Below are 22,883 nucleotides of genomic sequence, written 5' to 3' on the forward strand. Positions count from 1 at the left end.
TGCTCTGCACTAACTGCCTATTCACATTTCCATTGCTCCTGACAGTCACACAGCTACTTGCCTCCTGCAACTTTGGGGTGACTATTTCCCTGTAACTCTGATCGATCATCTCCTCACTCTCCCGTACAAGTCGAAGGTCATCCAGTTGCTGCTCCAGATCCCTAACACGGTCTTCAAGGAGCTGCAGCTGGATGCACTTCTCGCAGATGTAGTTCTCTGGGAGACTTGGGGTCTCTCAGGACTCCAACATCTGGCATGAGGAACAGACAATGGGCACAGCAAGAGAGAGAGAAAAAGGGAGCCTTAACAGATACTTACCCAGATCCAATGTCTCTTCGGAGCTGAAGCCTCCTTTGAGCCAAAGCCGGACACTCCTACTCTCACCACTGGCCTACTCCCAACAGCGGCCGTCCCACTTGTCCCTTCTGTACTTTATTTAATTCATTGTGTTCTGTTCCTGCCGCTGCTTGGGCCTCCGGCATGTCCAAACACCCACAGAGCTCTCCTTTTAAACAAGTGTCACCGACCTTGCCACCATGCTGTGCTTCTGCTGCTGATTGGACCTCCAGAAATGAGAGTTGTAGGGGATGGGAACCAGAGTGCCAGAACAGATTGTGGAGGCAGATGTTGTTAAGTCTTCAGAGAAAGTGAGGAATCAAAAGTTTGAACATGTTGGGACTAATGTCCTGAGCTGTGTATGTTTCAATGCAAGATCTATCATAGGAAAGGCAGGTCTCAGGGCATGGAACAACATATGGAATTACGATGTTGCAGCCATTAGTGAGAATTGGTTGCAGGAGGGGCAGGACTGGCAGCTCAATATTCTGGGTTTCTGTTGTTTTAGCAGTGATAGAGCAGGAGAGATTAAAGGGGGAGGGGTGGTGTTACTAGTCAGGGAAAATGTTACAGCACTGCTCAGTCAGGACAGACTGGACAGCTTGTCTACTGAGGCATTATGGGTTGAACTGAGTATTAAGAAAAGTATGACCACGTTAATGGAGCTAAATTACAGACTACACATCAGTCTGAATGATTTAGTGGAACTAATTTGTAGAGATCGCAGACTATTACAAGAAACATAAGGTTGTTATAGTAGGTGATTTTAACTTTCCATATATTGACTGCGGCACCCATATTGTAAAGGGACTGGATGGGATAGAGTTTGTCAAATGTGTTTAAGAAAGTTTCCTTAATCAAGTTCCAACAAGAGAGCGTGTGATACTGGATCTGCTGTTAGGGAATGAGACAGGGCAGGTGACTGAAGTTTGTGTTGGGAAGCAGTTTGGATTTAGTGCTCACAATGCCATTAGCTTCCAAAACAAATATTCAAAATGATGGCAACACACATAAAAGTTGCTGGTGAACGCAGCAGGCCAGGTAGCATCTATAGGAAGAAGTACAGTCGACGTTTTGGGCCGAGACCCTTCATCAAGACTAACTGAAAGAAGAGGTAGTAAGAGATTTGCTTGAAATTCCAACATCTGCAGATTTCCTTGTGTTTGCGTTCAAAATGATGGGTCTGGTCCTCAGGTTGAGATTCTAAATTGGAGAAGGGCCAATTTCGATAGTATCAGAGTGGATTTGGTAAACATGGATTGGGACAGGCTACTTTCTGGTAAAGGTGTACTTGGTAAGTGACAAACCTTCAAAAGTGAAATTTTGAGAGTACAAAGTTTATATGCTGTCAAAATAAAAGGTAGAAAGAACAGGTGTAAGGAAACTCAGTTTTCAAGAGATGTTGAAGACTTGTTTAAGGAAAAAAAAGGTCAATAGCAGGTATAGGCAGGGAGGAACAAATGAGGGGCTTATGAAGCATATGAAATGCAAGAGAATACTTAAGAAAAATATTAGGAAGGCTGAAAGAAGGCATGAAGTTATTTGGCAGACAAGGTGAAGGAGAATCCTAAGGGATTCTACAGATATGTTGAGAGCAAAAGGATTGCAAGGGACAGGAGTGGTCCAGTGGAAGATCAGAATGGTAATCCGTGCATCGAGCACAAAGAGATGAGGGAGATCATAAATAATTTGCATCTGTATTTACCCAGGAGACGGACACAGAGTCTATAAAAGTGAAGCAAAGTAGCATCAACTTCATGGACCCTATACAGATTACAGAGGAGGAGGTGTTTGCTGTCTTGAGGCAAATTGAGGTCAATAGATCCCCAGGGCCTGACAAGGTGTTCATTGGACACAGTGGGTGGCAAATGTAGAAATTCCTAAGGCCCTAACAGAGATATGTAAAAAAAATTCTCCTTTGCCACAGGTGAGGTACCAGAGGATTGGAAGGCAACCAATGTTGTTTAGCTGTTTGAGAGGCTCTAAGCATAAACCAGGGAACTATAGGCTGGTGAACCTGACATCAGCAGTGGGAAAATTATTGGAAGGATTCTAAGGGACCGGATACATGAGCATTTGGATAGTCATGGACTGATTAAGGATAGTCAGTATGGCTTTGTACGTGTTAGGCTGTGTCTAGAGGCTTGGGAAGATTTAAAAACCAACAGAAGGCAACTAAAAACATCACTAAGAAGGTAAAGATAGAATAAAATTAAGCCACCCAATAATATTAAAGTCTTTAGATACATCAAGTGCGAGAGTGGATATCGGACCGCTGCAAAACGATGCTGGAGAGGTAGTAATGGGGGGCAAGGAAATGGCAAGCTGAATAAGTATTTTGCACCAGTCTTCTCTGTGGAATACACTAGCAGTATAGTGGCAGTTCCAGTGTCAGGGGTCATGGTGTTGAAGTTACCATTACTAGACAGAAGGTTCTTGGGAAACTGAAAGGTCTGAAGGTAGAGATGGCTGAAGAGATTATGGAGGCATTTGTAATGATCTTTCAAGAATCACTAGATTCTGGAATGGTTCCAGAAGACTGGAAAATTGCAAATGTCACTCCACTCTTCAAGAAGGGAGAGAGACAGAAGAAAGAAAACTTTAGGCCAGTTAGTCTGACCTCGGTAATTGGGAAGATGTTGGAGTCGATCGCCAAGGATGAGGTTTCAGGATACTTGGAGGCACATGGTAAAATAGGCTGTAGTCAGCATGGTTTCCTCAAGGGAAAGTCTTGACAGACAAATCTGTTGAAATTATTTGAAGAAATAACAAACAGGATAGACAAAAGAGAATCGGGCGGTGTTGTGTACATGGATTTTCAGAAGGCCTTTGACAAGGTGCCACACATGAGGCTGCTTAACAAGCTACAAGCCCAGAGTATTACAGGAAAGATTCTAGCAGGAAAGATAAAGTAATGGCTGATTGGTAGGAGGCAAAGAGGGGGAATAAAGGGAGCCTTTTCTGGCTGGTAGCCAGTGACTAGTGGTGTTCCACAGGGGTCTGTTTTGGGATGAATTATTTTTACATTATATGGCAATGATTTGGATTGATGGAGTTGATGGCTTTGTTCTAATGTTTGCGGATGATATGAAGATAGGTGGAGGGGCTGGTCATTTTGAAGAAGTAGGCTACAGGATTTAGACAGATTTGGAAAATGGACAAAGGAATGGCAGATGGAATACAGTGTTGGCACACTACAGGAAGGATTGTGATGATGTTGGATAGAATACGGAGGAGGTTCATCAGGATATTACTTCGATTAGAATACTTTGGTTATGGGGAGAGATTGGATAGGCTGGGCTTGTGCTCCCTTGAGCGGTGACTTGGAAGAAGTGTATATGATTCTGAGAGTCATAGACAGGGTAAACAGCCAAACTTTCTTTTCTTAGAGTAAGGATATCAAAAACAAGAAGGTTTAATGTGAGAGGTAGCCATTTTAAAAGGGGTCTTGAGGGCGTGTGTTTTTTTTCAAGAGTTGTTAATATTGGAAACACTGCCAAAATACATTGTGGAGTTAGATACAATTATCATGTTTAAAAACTTTAACTAGGCAAGGCATAAAAAAGATACAGTTGTAGTGTGATTAGTGAGGATAGGCAAAAGGGTCAGTATGGAATGATGGGCCAGAAAGCTCATTTCTATGTTAAGATCATTTCCAGTTTTACTGCAGAGACCTGAGCATACAAATCCAGTGCAGTGATAAATCAGATGAATCTGTTGGGATCATCTATTGTATCCAGTGCTCTAGTGTGGCCTTCTCTACATCAGTTGGGGAATCGCTTTGTCAAGCACCTTCAGTTTGTCCACCACAAAAGGTGGAATCTCTCCCAATGCCTACCCATTTCAGTTTGACTCCTTGTTCTCAGTTCGACTTGTCTATCCATTTGGCTGTCTCTACTGTCTGGTGGGGCCAAACTTGGGTTGGAGGAGCAACAGCACATGTTCTGCCTGGGTAACACGATGGTATGATCTGATCTGATGGCACAAACACTGATTTCTCTAACTTCTTCCCCTCCCCCTTTCTCTTTTCATTCTACCCATCACCTCCCTCTGGATCCCCCTCTCCTTCCCTGTAGGGAAGGAGCTGGATGTTGCTGGAAATGGTTGAGGAGATAGGGATACTTTGACTTTCCTTTCCATGGAGCACAGAAAGCTAAAAGCTACTGACAGGCATAGACAAGATAGAGTGCAAATTATTTAATTTTTAATTGTATGTAAGTTAGGGGATAGGCAGTGGAGAGATTCCAGAGCTTAAAATTCCTGGGCAATAACATATCAAATGACGTGTTCTGAGCCCAGCACATAGATGCAATCCTAAGGGAATCGTGCCTGTCTCTTTACTTTCTAAGGAGATAATGAGGTTGGGCTGTCACACTTAACAAAGAAACACTCTAACTTCTACAAATGTACTGTGGAGAGTGTCCTGACTGGCAGCATCATGGTCAGATTGAATGTGCAGATTGTAAGAACCTACAGAGAGTAGTGGATTCTGCCCAATATATCATGGGCATATCCCTCCCAACAGTTGGTAATAGCTGCGTTCACCTATTGGGACCATTTGGTCCATTGCTCCTATTGGGACGATACCCACCCCTGCCTCTCCCCACCGGGCCCGTGTCCTCCCCTGTCTTTCTTATTTAAGTGCCTGTCTCTAGGTCACTTAAATGTAGTAATTGTACCTGATTGCAGTCTCCTCTGGCAGCATGTTCCATATATTAACTGCACTCTGTAGAAGGAAAGGTACCCTTCATATCCCCTTTAAAGCACCTTCCTTACACCTTAAACCTATGCTGTCTTGTTATTGATTCTGTTTACATGGGAAAAGGATTGTTGTTATCTCCCCTGTCTGTGATCTTATTTTCTTAAGCCTTTTCACCATGCAGCAATCAAATCAGTACACTGAATCTCTCCCCATGACTGAAGTCCTCAGTCCAGGAAATAACTTGGTGAATCTCCTTTGTGCTTGCTACAGTATGGTTGCACCCTTCCTATAGTATCAAATCCCCTACTAAAACCCAGGTAGACAATATCTACCACACTGCTTTCATTCCTTTACCTCCTCAGAAAACTCAATCAGTGTTTCCAGTTTTTTTCTTCACCAAGTCCCTAATCAATTTCAGCCTTTCCAAATGTACACAAATCTTGTCCCTTAGAACTTCCTCCAATAGATTCCCTATCACTAGCATACTGTTTTCACCAACCTATAATTACCTGGCTTATCCCTGCTACCCTTCTTAAATAAGGAACAATACTAGCTTTCTACCAATCTTCTGGTACCACACCCATGTCTAACGAAGATGCAGAAGTATCTACTGGGGCCCAGCAATATCTTTTTCCATTGCATTCTGGGATGGATCTCAGCTAGTCCTTGGAATGTATCTACCCTTGTGTACTTCAGGGTAAATAACACCTCAGCTCCCTTTATACTGATATGCTGCAACATGTTCTTCTCTGAGCATGCTATGCCCCATTATCTTCTCTTCGGTGAATATAAACAAGAAGCATCCATTTAAGATCTTGCCTACGTCCTCTGTCTCCACACTTTTAGTTCCTTGGGGGATCAACTATTTCCCTAGATACCCTCTTGCTCCTTCCTTATATACTTATTAAATGGCCTCTGAGATAATTGTGAAATCTATGGACTTTGACTGTTTTATGAACATTAAGACATTGTCTAAGTGTGGATGAAAGAGCTGAGCTCCAGAGTTAAATAAACATCCAGTTGCAGTAGGTCATGGACAATGTCCAGATCTGGGATAATAGATGGCAAGTAACATTTGTGCCTTAGAAGTGTCGGGAAATAATGATGTCTAACAAGAGAAAATCCAACTACTAAGTCTGACACAGAAGTTGAAGCAAAGAGCTACAGTATTTTCAGTGTCTTGACTGCTTCAGTATCTTCAAATCAGAGCAGAAGACCTCAACAATTAGTAAAGGTTAAAAGAAATAAAGGAAAGTCGAATTGGTGCTGATGGAAATACTTTTCTTTTTCAGATACCACTGAAGTTGACTATCCAACAATTTTTCAAAGGTATGAGATGGATTTAATTATAATTATTTTAATGATGTGTATTTCAATATTTATATTTAATTAACCATTTTCCTCTTTGGTGGCAATGTGATAAATCCATCATGAAGACTTGTCGGATTTTTATTACTATTTCGGATTAATCTGGTGAATTTGACCTTCCCAATTTCTTGATATAGGGTATATCCTCCACCTAGGCTTCTGCCATTGTTGAGTGGAAAGTGAATCTGTCCCTGTTAGCATACTGGCAGGTTGTGCCTTACGAGCCTGATTGAATTTTTTAAGTATGTGACTAAACATATTGATGAAGGTAGAGCAGTTGATGTAGTGTATATGGATTTCAGCAAGGCATTTGACAAAGTACCCCATGCAAGGCTTATTGAGAAAGTAAGGAGGCATGGGATCGAAGGGGACCTTGCTTTGTTGATCCAGAATTGGCTTGCCCACAGAAGGCAAAGAGTAGTTGTAGACGGGTCATATTCTGCATGGAGGTTGGTGACCAGTGGTGTGCCTCAGGAATCTGTTCTGGGACCCCTTCTCTTAATGATTTTTATAAATAACCTGGCTGAGGAAGTGGAGGGATGGGTTAGTAAATTTGCTGAGGTTGGGGGTGTTGTGGATAGTGTGGAGGGCTGTCAGAGGTTACAGCAGGACCTCAATAGGATGCACAACTGGGCTGAGAAGTGGCAGATGGAGTTCAACCCTGATAAGTGTGAGGTGGTTCATTTTGATAGGTCAAATATGATGGCAGAGTATAATATTAATGGCAATGTGGAGGATCAGAGGGATCTCGGGGTCCGAGTCCATAGGACACTCAAAGCTGCTGCACAGGTTGACTCTGTGGTTAAGAAGACATACGGTGCATTGATTTTAGGAGCCGAGAGGTAATGCTGCAGCTATATAGGACCCTGGTCAGACCCCACTTGGAGTACTGTGCTCAGTTCTGGTCGCCTCACTACAGGAAGAATGTGGAAGCCGTAGAAGGGGTGCAGAGGAGATTTACAAGGATATTGCCTGGATTGGGGAGCACACCGTATGAGAATAGGTTGAGTGAACTCGGCCTTTTCTCCTTGGAGCGGCGGAGGATGAGAGGTGACCTGATAGAGGTGTATAAGATGATGAGAGGCATTGACCGTGTGGATAGTCAGAAGCTTTTTCCCAGGGCTGAAATGGCTAACACTGGAGGGCAGTTTTAAAGTGCTTGGAAGTAGGTACAGAGAAGATGTCAGGGGTAAGTTTTTTACGCAGAGAGTGGTGAGTGTGTGGAATGGGCTGCCGGTGACAGTGGTGGAGGCAGATACAATAGGGTCTTTTTAGAGACTCTTAAGAGCCAAGTCAAAGTTCAAGGTACATTTATTTATCAAAGTTTGTATGTAGTATACAACCCTGAAATTTGTCTTCCCCACAGTCAGTCACGACACAAGAAGAACCATGGAACCAACCCACCCAAAGAAAAGCATCAAACATCAACCCCCTCCCCCAGCCAAAAAAAACACAAACGGCAGTGAAAGACACACAGAATGCAAAACACAAAAGCCATCTTTCAATACAGTTCAGCTCAGTGTTCGTTATCAGCAGGCTTGCCTGAACCAAGGTGGATAAAATATAGCTGGTATGAGGCCACGTGTTCAGTGGGGCAGAAGCAGACAGAGACAGTAGGTATACCTGAACAGTCAGGCTTGTAGATGTTAGGTAGATGGTAGAAGCAAGGGGAACTGAGTTTGGTGGCAATGTATGGGAGTTCTCTGGAGTCACATTCAAAAATCACCCGAAGTAGTAACAAAAAAATGTGACCAGAGCTAGCACACGTCATAAACCTGAGAGTCCAAATCTACCATCCATGTCAATTAAATCTTGCTACAGTACCGTCTACCGACAACATCAAGGGAGAGAGGGGTCACTCGGATTCAAGGACCTTCCCTCAGAAGCAGTGAGTGAGAGACCACCATGTGCAGACAACTCCAGCAGCAGGAGTGAGAGGCTGGTAATTCACCCACCATGCGTACCCTTCTCGGTGAGAGATGAAGACGATAGTGGGCTGGCGTTGCATTTCCTGGCTTCGTGGCCTCCGGCCACAGGCTTTGGTCGCAGCCTCATGGAACCCTGACAGAAGCAGCAAAGCACCAGATCACCCAGTTGGCCTGAAATCACACAGCCAGAAGGTAGATTACAGGCTCTAACAGTAACAGAGCAATTTCTCAAATAAAAAGATGTGAAAGGAATTGATTTGTGACCGATCTTGAGGACATCACCTTTGGTAGCGTTGATCACTAGCGCCATCATAAATAGGACCACTAGTGCACAGCATTATTCAACGTTTGTAGCCCATACGCATCCCCTGGCACGCAGCCCTGTGATCCATCTTTTTGCAGACAGCCAAAGATCAAAGAAATGCAATAGAGTTCACGAGAAACCCCACACCACAAAGACAGTCATTCATCCAATGTGTGAAAAAGAAAGGACAAAAAGTGCAAATAATTAAAAGATAAAAAATAATCCACAGAACATTAGCCCTCAAAAGTGAGCTCACAATCTGGTAGCCAGTTCAATGCTGCACCCAAATCAGGAGCTGGCTGTAGCCTCAGAACCAGGTACTTCAGAAATACAACTTGTGTCTTCAAAGAATTGTTAACGTCATAAAACTCATCAAGGATAAATATCTACCCAATTAGTATGGCAGTACAATAGTATTGCAATTGGGTAAAGAAAAGTTGAACTAATTACTTCCTAACTTATTGAATCAAATCATAAAGGATGTGGTAGCATTAGAAAGAGTACAAAAGAGATTAAACGGGAATGGAGACCTGCAGTTTGCCCTGTAGATCATCTGCATTTATTCTCATTTGAACATTGGAGACCGCGGAAGGTATAAACCTGAAAATCTTTCCAGGTTTATAAAATTGAGAGACAAAGAGTCTTTTCCCTCAAATGGTGGAGTCAGAAATTGATGGGAATTGCTTCAGGATGAGAGGGGAGAAATCTAAAGGAGATTTGAGGAATAGAGGATGGTGGTTATATGGAAGAAGAAGCTACCAGAGGATCTGGTAAAGTCCAATGCAGTTACAATTGGCACTTGACAAGTACTTGGATAGAAAGTGAGTGGAGAGATGTAGGCAAATGAAATAACCGCAGACATCACCCTTAGCATAGAGAAGTTGGATTAAAGCTAATTTTTGTGTTGTACAACTCTGATTCTTTTTATATATAAAAATTATTTCCATACTACAGCAAGATAGTTGAGGTACCTGTCATTGATATTTCTGTACACTTTAAAATATGTGTGGTAAACTTGCTTAAGAGATCAAGTGAATTTTTCAAAAATTGCAAATTCCTAACCCACTTTCCCCCTCCCACTTTCAAATCCCTTACTAACTCTTCCTTCAGTTAGTCCTGACGAAGGGTCTCAGCCTGAAACATCGACTGTACCTCTTCCTAGAGATGCTGCCTGGCCTGCTGCGTTCACCAGCGACTTTGATGTGTGTTGCTTGAATTTCCAGCATCTGCAGAATTCCTGCTGTTTGCATTTTAAAATTCCTAACTTCTGTTGCCTCACGTCACTGAGAGTTGATTAAACTTCTCTGCTTTTGCCTTGGTATTTTCTTGGCACATAGCTTTTCTTACTTGCTATCAAATGCACCTTATTACTTTCATGGAGTTTGACCCAATGTTCTTTGTCACAGTATTGATCAAATGGATCCAAGTCTTGAATACAACATGAAACACCGCAGGCGAGGGACTGCCCTAATCTTCAATCACGAACACTTTTACTGGTATCTGGGTTTGCCCAGCAGAGGAGGTACTAACGCTGACAAAATGAACCTGGAAAGAAGGTATATCGACCATCGTCTTCATTGTACTGCTTCAGTAACATAGTACATGTTAGGAACAATATTAAGTTTCATGTGCAATATTTGAATATGTTATTTTATAAATAGTTCTGCAATGTTGCGTTGTAAAGGTGTGCAGTGAGTCATGAATCACTGCATAATGTACAATGACTGGTTTAGCCTCACTGTTAATCTCGTGTAAATGTGAGGTTGTCTACAGCAGACCTACTGACCTACTGTTGAAGTTGATCAATCTTGCCAAAAGATTTATAATATTTCAAAAAAGGATAAATTTTCTGTAATCTCCTTTTCTCCCTCTCAAAACAATCTTTCTCCTTTCTCTATTTCCTTTTGCTTCTAAGTGGTACTTTATTGGGCACACCTGTACACTTGGTTAATTTAAATGCCATTCAATCATACATGCATATGGCTAAACAAATCAGCGTTACTAGGGGGCCAGGGTGCAAGACACGGTACCAATAATCACACACAGCACAAGGCACATATGGCACGTATAAGATATTGGTAAGATACAGTCACACAAAAAAAATAGTTCTGGACCATGAGTCCATGAGTATTGCAGAAATCTGCTGATGAACACAATACAGCTTGTCTTCTGCTGAGCGAACACTCGGGGGCAGCACTGACTCCAACTTGAACGCCGCGCCACTCTGCCCTGGGGAGCTCACCGACTTCAACAACTCTGTCCTGGACGGCTGTAAGTATGTGAAACCGCAACTTGAGGCCTAGTCCTTACCACAACTGGGCTTACACGGCTTCCCCACTGTCCACCAATTAAATCAGTGAATCAGACTGGTAGCATTGCACAGTAACAGTGTCCAACAGGGTCTTGCGATTGCAAGAAAAATAAGTACACCCTATCCTCGTTATATGCAGGGGATACGTTCCTCGAAGTCAACGCATAATGTGAATAATTATTTAAATGGAGAAAATAGGGATGCATTCCAGAGGGCTTCCTAAATTATGTTTTATCTGTAATTTATTCACATTTTCATATCAATGCGACACAAAAGCAGTACTACAAGACAACATTTGTATTATATTTCATCAATTTAAGGTAATATTCAATGTAATAAATCATAGAAAGTTAACATCTTAGGGTGTACAGTACTCACCAACAGTGGCAGGTGTGTTCACTCTGGAAGATGAGTGGTTGTTGTGGTGTCGGGCAGCTTTACACGAAAAAGGTGGATGGTGTGGTTGTCAGGATAATATCAAGCACAGCAGGGGGTGAAGGAAGACTCACAGAACTCTTAGAACTACCGGCAACAGGAGATGAAACCGATTTGAAGAAAGTGGTGAGGGTTGTTTGCTTGGCAGCATTTTGTTTTTCAGCATAAATTTGCTTGTAGGGAAGAAGGGTTGACGGCAGGGATTGACTGAAATGCAGACTCCGTTCTAAACTTGGGTCCATGTCCATCGCCATTTGTGCCAAGTGTTCCGACTTCCACCATTCCCTCACTGTTAGTAAACTCCCAGGATTTTTAAAATCGTCTGTTGCTTGCAACATCTGAGAGAGTTCACCGTGAAAAAAAGAACACGCCTTGAATGTGGATCACACCTTGGTTGAGTGGTTGAATCAGCGATGTTGTGTTAGGTGGCAAGAAACGCACTGTTATATTAGGATGAGTGCTGTCCAAATGTTTAGGGTGGGCTGGCACATTGTTAAGCAACAAAAGAACTTTAAAGGCAAGATCCTGTTCCTGGCAGTAGCGTCCCAGAGCTGTGTTACCTTCAGCTGATGCCACGCTGTTTATAATTTCCAACTTTTTACAAGTGTTAAAGTGGTTCTCTGCCGCTCAGCTGATGGCCCAGGACATGACATTGGACACTTTGGAGGCATAGTTAAATATTTCAAGCACAAAATCACTGCACTGTAGGTAAAACCAACAAAAGTTTAAGAACGCAAGATCGCTTATCCACACCTTGCCAAAACCAATGCGAGACTGGCGGGAGTGAGAATGTGAGGCGCACACACCTGACTTGTATTGGCGGGAAAGCGGTGCTTCTCATCCCAACAGTGAGACTGTGAGGCATGCACACATGACTTGTATTGGCAGGAAGGCAGTGCTCCTCGCATAACTGTGAGCTTTGGATGCATGTAAGGAGACGTTGGTAGAAATAGGCTCCTTGCATAACTGTGAATCGGCATTGTCTGAAGACGCATATAACGAGGATAGGGTGTATGGCAATTACTCGCTGTAAGACTACACACCTTCTTCATGCATTGACTCCTCTGATGCAGACAGCAGCTTGATCCGCACCATCCGGCTGCTTCAGTTTCTCCACCAACAAGCGACACCCCGATGGGGTAGACCTACAATACTTCTAAGTTCTTAATATCCAGCAGCATTATGTGATCATAAAAGATGTATTTAAAAAGGACAATAATACTTCTGGTTGACCCTGTAGAAGCCTCTGTGATCAAATGGACCGCCATCTACAATCCAAACCAGATGGGTTTAATACAAATATCCAATCAGCCTATCATGTGGCAGCAACTCAATGCACAACAGCATCAAGAGGTTCAATTGTTGTTCAGACTACTCATCTGAATAGTGAAGAAATGTAATCTGAGTGACTTTGACTATGGAATGATTGTTGGTGCCAGACGGGGTGGTCTGAGTATTTCAGAAACTGCTGATCTCCTGGGATTTTCATGTATAACAGTCTTTAGAGTTTACAGAGAATGGATTGAAATACAAAAAAAATCCAGTGAGTGTCAGTTCTGTGCGCGAAAATGCCTTGTTAATGAGAGAGGACAGAGGAAAATGGCCTGACTGATAGGTGACAGTAACTCGAACGTGTTACAACAGAGGTGTGCAGAAGAGCACCTCTGAACACACAACATGTCGACCCTTGGATGGGCTACAGCAGTAGATGATCACACTGGGTTCCACACCTGTAACTAATTTATTAGGTACATTCCTGTACTTATTAAAGTGACTTCTGAATGTATATTACAGTATATTTTACTAATGCTGGTCTGGAAGATTTTCTAGATGATTGAATGTTACTCCTGTTAATACCCAACACACTTTTATTTCAAACTACTGAAAGAACTCAGCAGGTTGTGCAGCATCCATGGAGGTAAAGGAATGGTTAAAGTCATGTATCAGGGTGCTGCTCAACCCACTGTGTTCCCCAGCCAAGTTTGCTTCAGATTACGTTTCTGTTTGATTATTTGGAAGATGTTGGGGTCGACTGAATTCAAATTCAGTGGGATACTGAGCTCAGTGAGTTAAAAAAGTAACAGGAAATAGAACCTCGTGAATTTAAGTTTGTACGTTTCAGCTGGTGAAATATGCATCCAGACACAATCTCTGGCTGCAAACTTGCACGTACAATGGCAGCGATCTTCCTTACAGTGTGATTGTTGCTAACTAGTGTGGACTTATTTTGGCAGATTCAAAGGGGTGTGGCTTTAAAAGCTGCATTAAAGCTACTGCTGTGTAACTTGGAATATACTTTATTCATTTCTATTAGGTTACGAGATCTGGGCTTTGATGTGTCTACTTACGACAATCTCAAATCAATAGACATCATGGAGATAATTCACAAAGGTAATCTGTCAGATTCCAGCCTAGTTCGGCAATTACTTGTTCCCAAGGAAGTGTGGGTATTACAATACTGACAGTTGTGGTACTTTTTCTCAAGGAAATGTGGGTATTACAAAACTCTTGACAGTTGTTTGAAACTTCTAGATTGAAAATTAATTCAATTAAACACAGTGATTTGGGCTTGATGTGACATAATCAAAATCCGAATCAGGCTTATTATCACCGGCATGTGACATGAAATTTGTTAACTTAGCAGCAGTAGTTCAATGCAATACATAATCTGGCAGAGAAAAAAAGTAATAATAATCAATAAAATAAAAATAATAATAAACAAGTAAATCAATTACATATTTTGAATAGATTTTTAAAAATGTGTAAAAACAGAAATACTGTATATTTTTTAAAAAAGTGAGGTAGTGTCCAAAGCTTCAATGTCCATTTAGGAATCGGATGGCAGAGGGGAAGAAGCTATTCCTGGGTCGCTGAGTGTGTGCCTTCAGGCTTCTGTACCTCCTACCTGATGGTAACAGTGAGAAAAGGGCATGCCCTGGGTGCTGGAGGTCTTTAATAATGGACACTGCCTTTCTGAGACACCACTCCCTAAAGATGTCCCGGGTACATTGTAGGTTAGTCATAGTCATACTTTATTGATCCGGGGGAAATTGGTTTTCATTACAGTTGCACCATAATTAATTAAATAGTAATAAAACCATAAGTAGTTAAATAGTAATATGTAAAATATGCCAGGAAATAAGTCCAGGACCAGCCTATTGGCTCAGGGTGTCTGACCCTCCAAGGGAGGAGTTGTAAAGTTTGATGGCCACAGGCAGGAATGACTTCCTGTGACACTCTGTGTTGCATCTCGGTGGAATGAGTCTCTGGCTGAATGTACTCCTGTGCCCAACCAGTACATTATGTAGTGGGTGGGAGACATTGTCCAAGATGGCATGCAACTTGGACAGCATCTTCTTTTCAGATACCACCGTCAGAGAGTCCATTTCCATCCCCACAACATCACTGGCCTTACGAATGAGTTTGTTGATTCTTTTGGTGTCTACTACCCTCAGCCTGCTGCCCCAGCACACAACAGCAAACGTGATCGCACTGGCCACCACAGACTCGTAGAACATCCTCAGCATCGTCCAGCGGATGTTAAAGGACCTCAGTCTCCTCAGGAAATAGAGACGGCTCTGACCCTTCTTGTAGAGAGCCTCAGTGTTCTTTGCCCAGTCCAGTTTATTGTCAATTTGTATCTCCAGGTATTTGTAATCCTCCACCATGTCCACACTGACCCCCCAGATGGAAACAGGGGTCACCAGTACCTTCGCTCTCCTCAGGTCTACCACCAGCTCCTTAGTCTTTTTCACATTAAGCTGCAGATAGTTCTGCTCAGACCATGTGACAAAGTTTCCTACCGTAGCCCTGTACTCAACCTCATCTCCCTTCCTGATGCATCCAACTGTGGCAGAGTCATCAGAAAACTTCTGAAGATGACAAGACTCTGTGCAGTAGTTGAAGTCCGAGGTGTAAATGAAGAGAAAGGGAGACAAGACAGTCCCCTGTGGAGCCCCAGTGCTGCTGACCACTCTGTCGGACACTCAGTGTTGCAAGCACACGTACTGTGGTCTACCAGTCAGGTAATAAAGAATCCATGACACCAGGAAAGAGTCCATCTGCATCACTGTCAGCTTCTCCCCCAGCAGAGTAGGGCAGATGGTATTGAACGCACTGGAGAAGTCAAAAAACATGACCCTCACGGTGCTCGCTGGCTTGTCCAGGTGGGCGTAGACACGGATCAGCAGGTAGATGATGGCATCCTCAACTCCTAGTCGGGGCTGGTAGGCGACCTGGAGGGGATCTAAGTGTGGCCTGACCATAGGCCGGAGCAGCTCCAGAACAAGCCTTTCCAGGGTCTTCATGATGTGGGAGGTCAATGCCACCGGTCTGTAGTCATTGAGGCCGCTGGGGCGCGGCGTCTTTGGCACAGTGACGAGGCAGGACGTCTTCCACAGCACAGGAACCCTCCGGAGCCTCAGGCTCAGGTTGAAGACATGGCGAAGTACTCCACGTAGCTGAGGAGCACAGGCTTTGAGCACCCTGGTACTGGCACCATCCGGTCCTGCAGCCTTGCTTGGGTTGAGACGTTTCAGCTGTCTTCTCACCTGTTCAACTGTGAAGCCCACCCATGGTGGTTTCGTGTCATATAGTCATGGGAGCAGGGTGGATGACTGTGAGGAGGGGTAGGAGGGGAGAGTGGAATATGTGTTGGTGTTAGTGCCCAAGATGGAGCTGACTAGATTTACAACCTTCTGCAGCTTCTTTCGGTCCTGTGCAGTAGCCCCTCCATACTAGACAGTGGCGCAGCCTGTCAGAATGCTCTCCACAGTACAACTATAGAAGTTATTCAGTGTATTTGTTGACATGCCAAATCTCTTCAAACTCCTAATAAAGTATAGCCGCTGTCTTGCCTTCTTTATAACTACGTCTATGTGTTGGGATCAGGTTCTATCCTCAGAGATCTTGACACCCAGGAACTTGAAGCTGCTCACTCTCTCCACTTCTGATCCCTCGTACCTTGTTAAGCAATTATTTCAAAATGAAAGCTTTGTCATCATGAAGAATTCTGAATTGTATTTTGTCCTGGTTTTATAACTATCAGCCAAAAGCTTAGGGAGCCTTTTGAGGTGACTGAAATTTAGTAGGCCATTAATCTGGTCATAAGTGACAGTGATGGAGGTCCTCAGTGACAGTGATCAAGGTGGCTCCTCTTGGCCCACTGATTCCATGACAGCTGATGAAGAACTATAGGGCTCTTTCCCCTCTCTGTCTTGGCCTGTAGCATGGTAGGTTACAGCTCTCTGTTTTTTTAGAGATATCTGCATGCACACATTGAGAATTTCTGCCTCTGCAACAGTTTCAGACACTGAATTTCAGATGTGGACTATTCTCTCTGTGCAGCTTTTCTCTCACCTCAATTTTGAATTCCTCTTTGTCTGGAGAAAGAAGCAAGCTTATTCAGATATAGCCGACAGAAGAAAGCTAATTGAAGAAGCATTGCAGTAATCTAGTTGGAGAGGGAGAAGCTTTTAGGCTTGGGTTGCTTATAGCAGAGAAAAGATGGAAATCTCATATGGCCTGGGGAGGGGAAGAGAAAGGGGATTTCAAATGTAGGATAGCTTTGGTCAGTGGCAAAAGGTTGGGAAGTGGAACAGATGAAATCTGATGAGAGCAGTAGTTATCATGGGTATTTTCTGAAGAGGCAATAGAAGTAATATTCTTAGATCTAAAACAATTTCTAAATTTGTTTACATTAACGAACATGGGTAATTCAAATTCCACAGAAATTTGACTTCCGTAGGAATAGCAAAGATTGAACAAGACCTTCTGACCATGAATGGCATGCAGTAGAAATGTTCTGAAATAGTCCAATGTTGGAACCGACCCTAGGTGGGATGTTCATGAGCCATTATTCATATAAAGAGTAATTCATAGAAAATGGATTGAGATGACATTTAGACACATCATCCACAGAAGAGTTGATAGAGATATTGGGGCACCCGTCTCAATGAAGTGATGGAAGTTGAATAATATCCTCCTCTTTCTTGGAAGAGTCTGAGAATTGGAATGACTCCACATGATCATAGCTTCCATATGTGACAAAGAGAGAGTTTTACTTTTGTGATTCATTTCCTTGCCCTGGTACTTAGTTTGTATCAACAGATAAATCTTTAATTCCTGGGAAACGAAATGACTCCCCTCAAATCACGGTTATGATCTGTTATTTATTACAACAGAATGGGTTGTAAAATCTCATTTCAAAAGGCATTATAAAGGCCCTTCCCACCTACACCCTTGGCACTTCACACGTTCTTGATCTCCTCAACAACTTTAAATTCTTTGGCCTTGACTGCTTCATTTTCACCATGGATATCCAGTCTTTATACGCTTCTATCCCCCCATCAAGTAGCCCTTAAAGCTCTCTTGCTTCCTTCTCAGCAAAACACTCAACTTGTTTCCCTCCATGACCATGCTCCTCCATCTGGCAGAAATGGTCCCCACCCTCAACAATTTCTCCTTCTGCAGCTCCCACTTTCTCCAAACTCAAGGTGCAGACATACACACCCACGTGGGCCCCAGCTATGCCTGCTTTTCATTGGCTTCCTGGAACGTTCCATAGTAATGCTCCCCAACTCTTTCTGTGCAACGTTGACAACTGTGCAATATTGGTGCTACTTCCTGCACCATGCTCAGCTTGTCAATTTTATTGACTTCTACCCCTGCCCTTAGGTTCACTCAATCCATTTCTGATTTGTCTCTCCATTTTCTCGATCTCTCTGTCTCCATCTCTGCAGACAAGCTGTCGAATGACATCTTTTATAAACCTATCTTGAGTGGTGCAGGGGGCAGGGATTCAAATTTCTAGATCATTGGGATCTCTTCTGGGGAAGGTACAACGTAGAAAATGGGTGGGTTATACATGAATCCGAGGGGACCAATATCGTTGAGGGCAGCATTGCTAGAGTTGTTGGGGAGGGTTTAAACTCATTTGGCAGTGGAATGGGAGCTGGAGTTATAGTGCTGAGGGTGAGATAGTTGGCAAACAGAGGGACTGAGACTTGTGCAGTGAGACTGCTAGCAAGGCGAGGCTGATGGTAGGGTAAAATTCCAGTCAACAGGATGAGTTACAAAGTAAAAAGAGGTCAAAATCAAAAAGGGTGGTGATTGAAGCACGTCATAAAATAGGTGGTCAACATGGTTTCCTCAAGGGAAAATCTTGCCTAACAAATCTTTTGAATTATTTGAAGAAGTAAATGGCAGGATAGACAAAGGGGATTCTGTTGATGTTGTTTACTTGGATTTTCAGAAGGCCTTTGACAAGGTTCCACACATGAGGCTGCTTAACAAGTTAAGAGCCCTTGGTATTACAGAAAAGATACTAACAGGGTGAGAGCACTGGCTGCTTGGTAGGAGGTAAACAGTGGGAATAAACCTTTTCCGGTTGTTTGCCGATGACCAATGGTGTTCCAAAGGGACCTATCTTGGGACAGCTTTCTGCGCTATCATTGATTTGAATGACGAAACTGTGGCCAAGTTTGTGGATGATAGAAAGACAGGTGGAAGGGCAGGGAGTGTTGAGGAAGCAGAGAGTCTACAGAAAGACTTAGACAGATTTGAAGAGTGGAAAAGAAGTGGCAGATGAAATACAGTGTCAGGAGGTATATGTATTATGGTAGAAGAAATAAAAGTATAGGGTGTTTTCTAGATGGAGAGAAAATTCAAAAATCTGTGGAGCAAAGGGACTTGGGAGTCCTCATGCAGGATTCCCTAAAGGTTAATTTGCGGGTTGAGTTGGTGGTGAGGAAGGCAAATGTGATGTTAGCATTCATTTCGAGAGGACTAGAATATAAAAGCAAGGATGTAATATTGATGCTTTATAAAGCACTAGTGAGGCCTCACTCGGAGTATTGAGAGCAGTTTTGGGCCCCTTATTTTATGTACGGGGGTTCTTCTTTGCATGTTAGCTTTAAAATGGCTTCTATGTTATGTTAATCTTTTAAACTGCTGTGTATGTGGATTAAAATGGTTTCTTTGTTATGTTAAATGCTGAGAAAGTCTCTAGCTAGACATTTGCTTGGGTTAATACAGACAGCAGGGTGCTATTAGCCAATGGGTGTTCATGTTATCATTTCTTGGGGTGATAGTGCTGTCTCATATGACTGGGAACGAAGGTTCCCTCAGGACCGTATACTGGTCGGGGACAGTGCACCGGTTCAGGGTCCTATAGTCCACGCACATGCGTACCTTCCCATCTTTCTTCCTTGCCTCACCCGCATTTCATCCATTTTCCAGACTTGCATGCTTACCCCATCTTCCCACCACCTTAAAATTGATGAGTTCCTCTTCTCCTTACCTACCATCAAGCACACCATTACCTCTTCCCACCCCCCCCACTCCCACTCTCTGGTTTCCGTAGGGACCGCTTCCAGCATGATTTCCTTGTACATTTGGCTCCCTCCACTCATTTGCTGTACCAACCCATTCTCCTCCTCCCTCACCTCAATTCAGGGCCCCAATCAGTCCTTCCTGGCAAGGCAACACTTCGCCTGGGAATCTGCTTCGGTCATCTATTGTATCTGGTGCTCTTGTTGCGGCCCTCTTCTACATTGCTGAGACCCAATATAAATTGGGAGACCACTTTGTCGAACACCTCCACTTCATCTGCCAAAAGCAGAATTTACTGGTGGTCAAACATTTTAACTCCTATCCCCAATTCCTGTTCTAACATGTTGATCCATGGCCGCCTCTTGCCATGATGAGGCCACTCTCAGGGTAGAGAAGGAACACCTCATATTCTACCTAAGTAGCCTCTAACCTGATGGCATGAATATCGATTTCTTCTGATTATTTTTTTTCCTTTTTACTTCTCCCCTCCCTCAGCCTCCTTCTATTCCCCACTGTGGCCTCTTACCTCTTCCCCTCACCAGCCTATCTCCTCCCCCTGATGTCCATCCTCTTCCCTTTCTCCCATGGTCCACTCTCCTCTCCTATCAGATTTCTTCTTCTCCAGCCCTGTACCTTTCCTACCCACCTAGCTTCACCTATCACCTTCTAGCTAGCCTCCTTGCCCCCACCCACCTCTTTATTCTAGCATTTCCTCCCTTTCTTTCCAGTCCTGATGAAGGGTTTTGGCCCGAAATGTCAAGTGTTTATTCACTTTCGTTGATGCTGCCAGACCTGTTGAGTTCGTCCAGCAGTTTGTGTGTTTATGTGTGTGTGTTGCTCTGGATTTCCAGATGCTTCAGAATCTCTTGCAGTTATGAAGACTTAGGCTGTATGTGATAATATTCTTGATATTTGCTTAATATTCTGAATCAGGGTTTGATTGTTTTTTCTTTTAATCACAAGAGGCCACTTCAGATCATTCTGATGCAGATTGCTTCTTATGCATCTTCCTCAGTCACGGGGAGAACAATCATGTTTTCGCTTACGATGGAAAGATAAACCTACAGGACATAACTGCCCGTTTTAGAGGAGACAAGTGCTCCTCTCTGGTTGGAAAACCTAAGATATTCATAATTCAGGTAAAGTAAATCACAATATTTTGTGAATAGAAGAGCAAATACTTGATGCTTTCTATTTTTCTGAAGATATTAAAGTGGTTTTTTTTAAGTATTGGTGCTGCATTTGGGATACTAATATGTGATTGGAACGTATTAGTTAAATGATAACCTTCAGTCTTAATGCACAGGGTGTTTATTAAGTTCTCTGTAGGTCTACACAAAATGTCTATTTATATTTCACCAGCCACAAAGTAGTGGTACTATTATCGGTAAAGCAGCATTCATAGAAAATTCAAATAATGAAAGTCCATGACTTGTCACTTGGCAGGTTTTTAAAATATTACAGTGGATTCTGGTTAATTGGGACACATTGGGAACAGTACATTTTGGCTCAATTAAGCGGCTGCCACAATTAGCTGAAGATTCATGGAAATAGTTAAAAGGCATGAAAAAAGACAAACTGAGTAATAAATTATGTATTTTAACGAAATATACAACAAATTTGAACACTAACAATACTAGTGCAGGTAATACTAGTGCCTTCATACAATGCAATACAGTCAACGATTGAATCATCCAAATCTTCATTTTTATTGTAACAATCAAGATGATTGTCGATACCTTCAAATTCTTCATATTTCCTAACTTGTGTCAGTCTCTGCAGTTCCTTTGGATTCATCAGCTGCATGGAGAAGGGGAGCCTTCTGCATGGGCAAAGGCTTGCTCTCCATTTTGTACTTAGCTGTACGCTTCATTATTAAACTGCAGAATATGAGTAATTTGCAGATCTGCGATTTAAATATGTCGTGGTCTGGTCCATGAAGTCCGTATTCCGGTTCACGGTCCGGTCCATGGACTCAGGACTCCGGGTCTTCCAGCTGTCCTTTGTTTGACTAAACCAAAGGCACCTGATTCCCATCCTTGGGCTTGCAATATAAGTAGCCTTGGGATTGAGTGTGGGCTGCTGGTTTGTCTTGTCAGTCCCCCTTGGAGCAACCTGCTGATGAAAGGCTAGTGAAACCATTTGTGATCTCTAGGCCTGGTGGGAGGACCACTGCTTCATGGAGCCTTGTTGCCACTCATTGGAGTGGTCTTTGCAGTATGGATTCGGCTGTTTCCCAGGCCAGCTGAGTGGCTGCCAGCCACTCCAAGCTAGGTAGGGATCTGGCTGTTGCCGTAGCCAGCTGAGGTTGCTGGCCGAACTGAGACGCGGAGCTTCCCCGGAGCAGAGATGGAACTGTCCGTCGTTCTTTGGTGTTTGTCTCTTCTTGTCCTTGCCTCTGTGGGGTAAGTCAGGCTGTTTTGCCATTGCCCCACGGGGGGTCTTGTCTAGTCTTGTCCTCGCCTCCGTGGGGTAAGTCAGGCTGTTTTGCCGTTGCCCTGCGGGGGCTCATGTCTTGTCTTGTCCTTGCCTCTGTGGGGTAAGTCAGGCCATCTTGCCGTTGCCTTGTGCGGGGACATGTCTTATCTTTGCCTCCGTTGGGTAAGTCTGGCCATCCTGCCATTACCCAACAGGTGGATCTGTCCCACCTTGGTGTGGAGATGAAGTTGAGTCCCGGCTTGTCATAGGATAAGTCCCGGCTCTATGTCTATGTTCTGTCCTGTCTCATGTTTGTGTTGTGTTAAAGATGAGTCCTGGCTTGTCGAAGGATAAGTCCCGGCTCAGTTCCCAGTCTGTCTCTTAGCTCCAATCTCCGAGTTAGCAGCCTCTGCATTTCAAGACAAAGACCCCAAGCCTCGAGGATCCCAAGCCAAGCCAAGCCTCAAGACCCAAGACCCCAGTCTCAAGCCAAGCTCAAGACCCAAGACCCCAAGCCTTGAGGATCCCAAGCTAAGCTCCAAGAACCCAAGCCTCAAGGATCCCCAGCCAAGCTCAAGACCCAAGACCCCAAGCCTCGAGGATCCCAAGCCAAACTCAAGATCCAAGACCCCAGCCTCAAGCCTGGTTCTGGGGTCCGAGCCCAAGGCAAGACGCAGGTCTGGGTCCTTGTCCAGTCTTGGGCTTGGAGTCCGAGCCTTGTCTTGTCCCCAAGCTCAGGCCTCTAGACCC

General features: G+C 43.6%; 1 protein-coding gene across 2 annotated transcripts in view; it reads left to right on the forward strand.

The window, feature by feature from the left end:
• Nucleotides 1-22,883, forward strand: part of LOC140196527 (caspase-6-like) — a 56,485-nt gene that overhangs the window by 7,116 nt on the left and 26,486 nt on the right. For both annotated transcript variants that reach the window (XM_072255873.1, XM_072255874.1), the window contains exons 2-5: nucleotides 6,331-6,367; nucleotides 10,045-10,194; nucleotides 13,699-13,775; nucleotides 20,679-20,854. In XM_072255873.1, the coding sequence (XP_072111974.1) occupies nucleotides 6,331-6,367; nucleotides 10,045-10,194; nucleotides 13,699-13,775; nucleotides 20,679-20,854 (440 nt within the window). The remainder of the gene's footprint in view (nucleotides 1-6,330; nucleotides 6,368-10,044; nucleotides 10,195-13,698; nucleotides 13,776-20,678; nucleotides 20,855-22,883) is intronic.

This window comes from Mobula birostris, chromosome 4, assembly GCF_030028105.1.
Source record: "Mobula birostris isolate sMobBir1 chromosome 4, sMobBir1.hap1, whole genome shotgun sequence".
NCBI classification, from domain to species: domain Eukaryota; kingdom Metazoa; phylum Chordata; class Chondrichthyes; order Myliobatiformes; family Myliobatidae; genus Mobula; species Mobula birostris.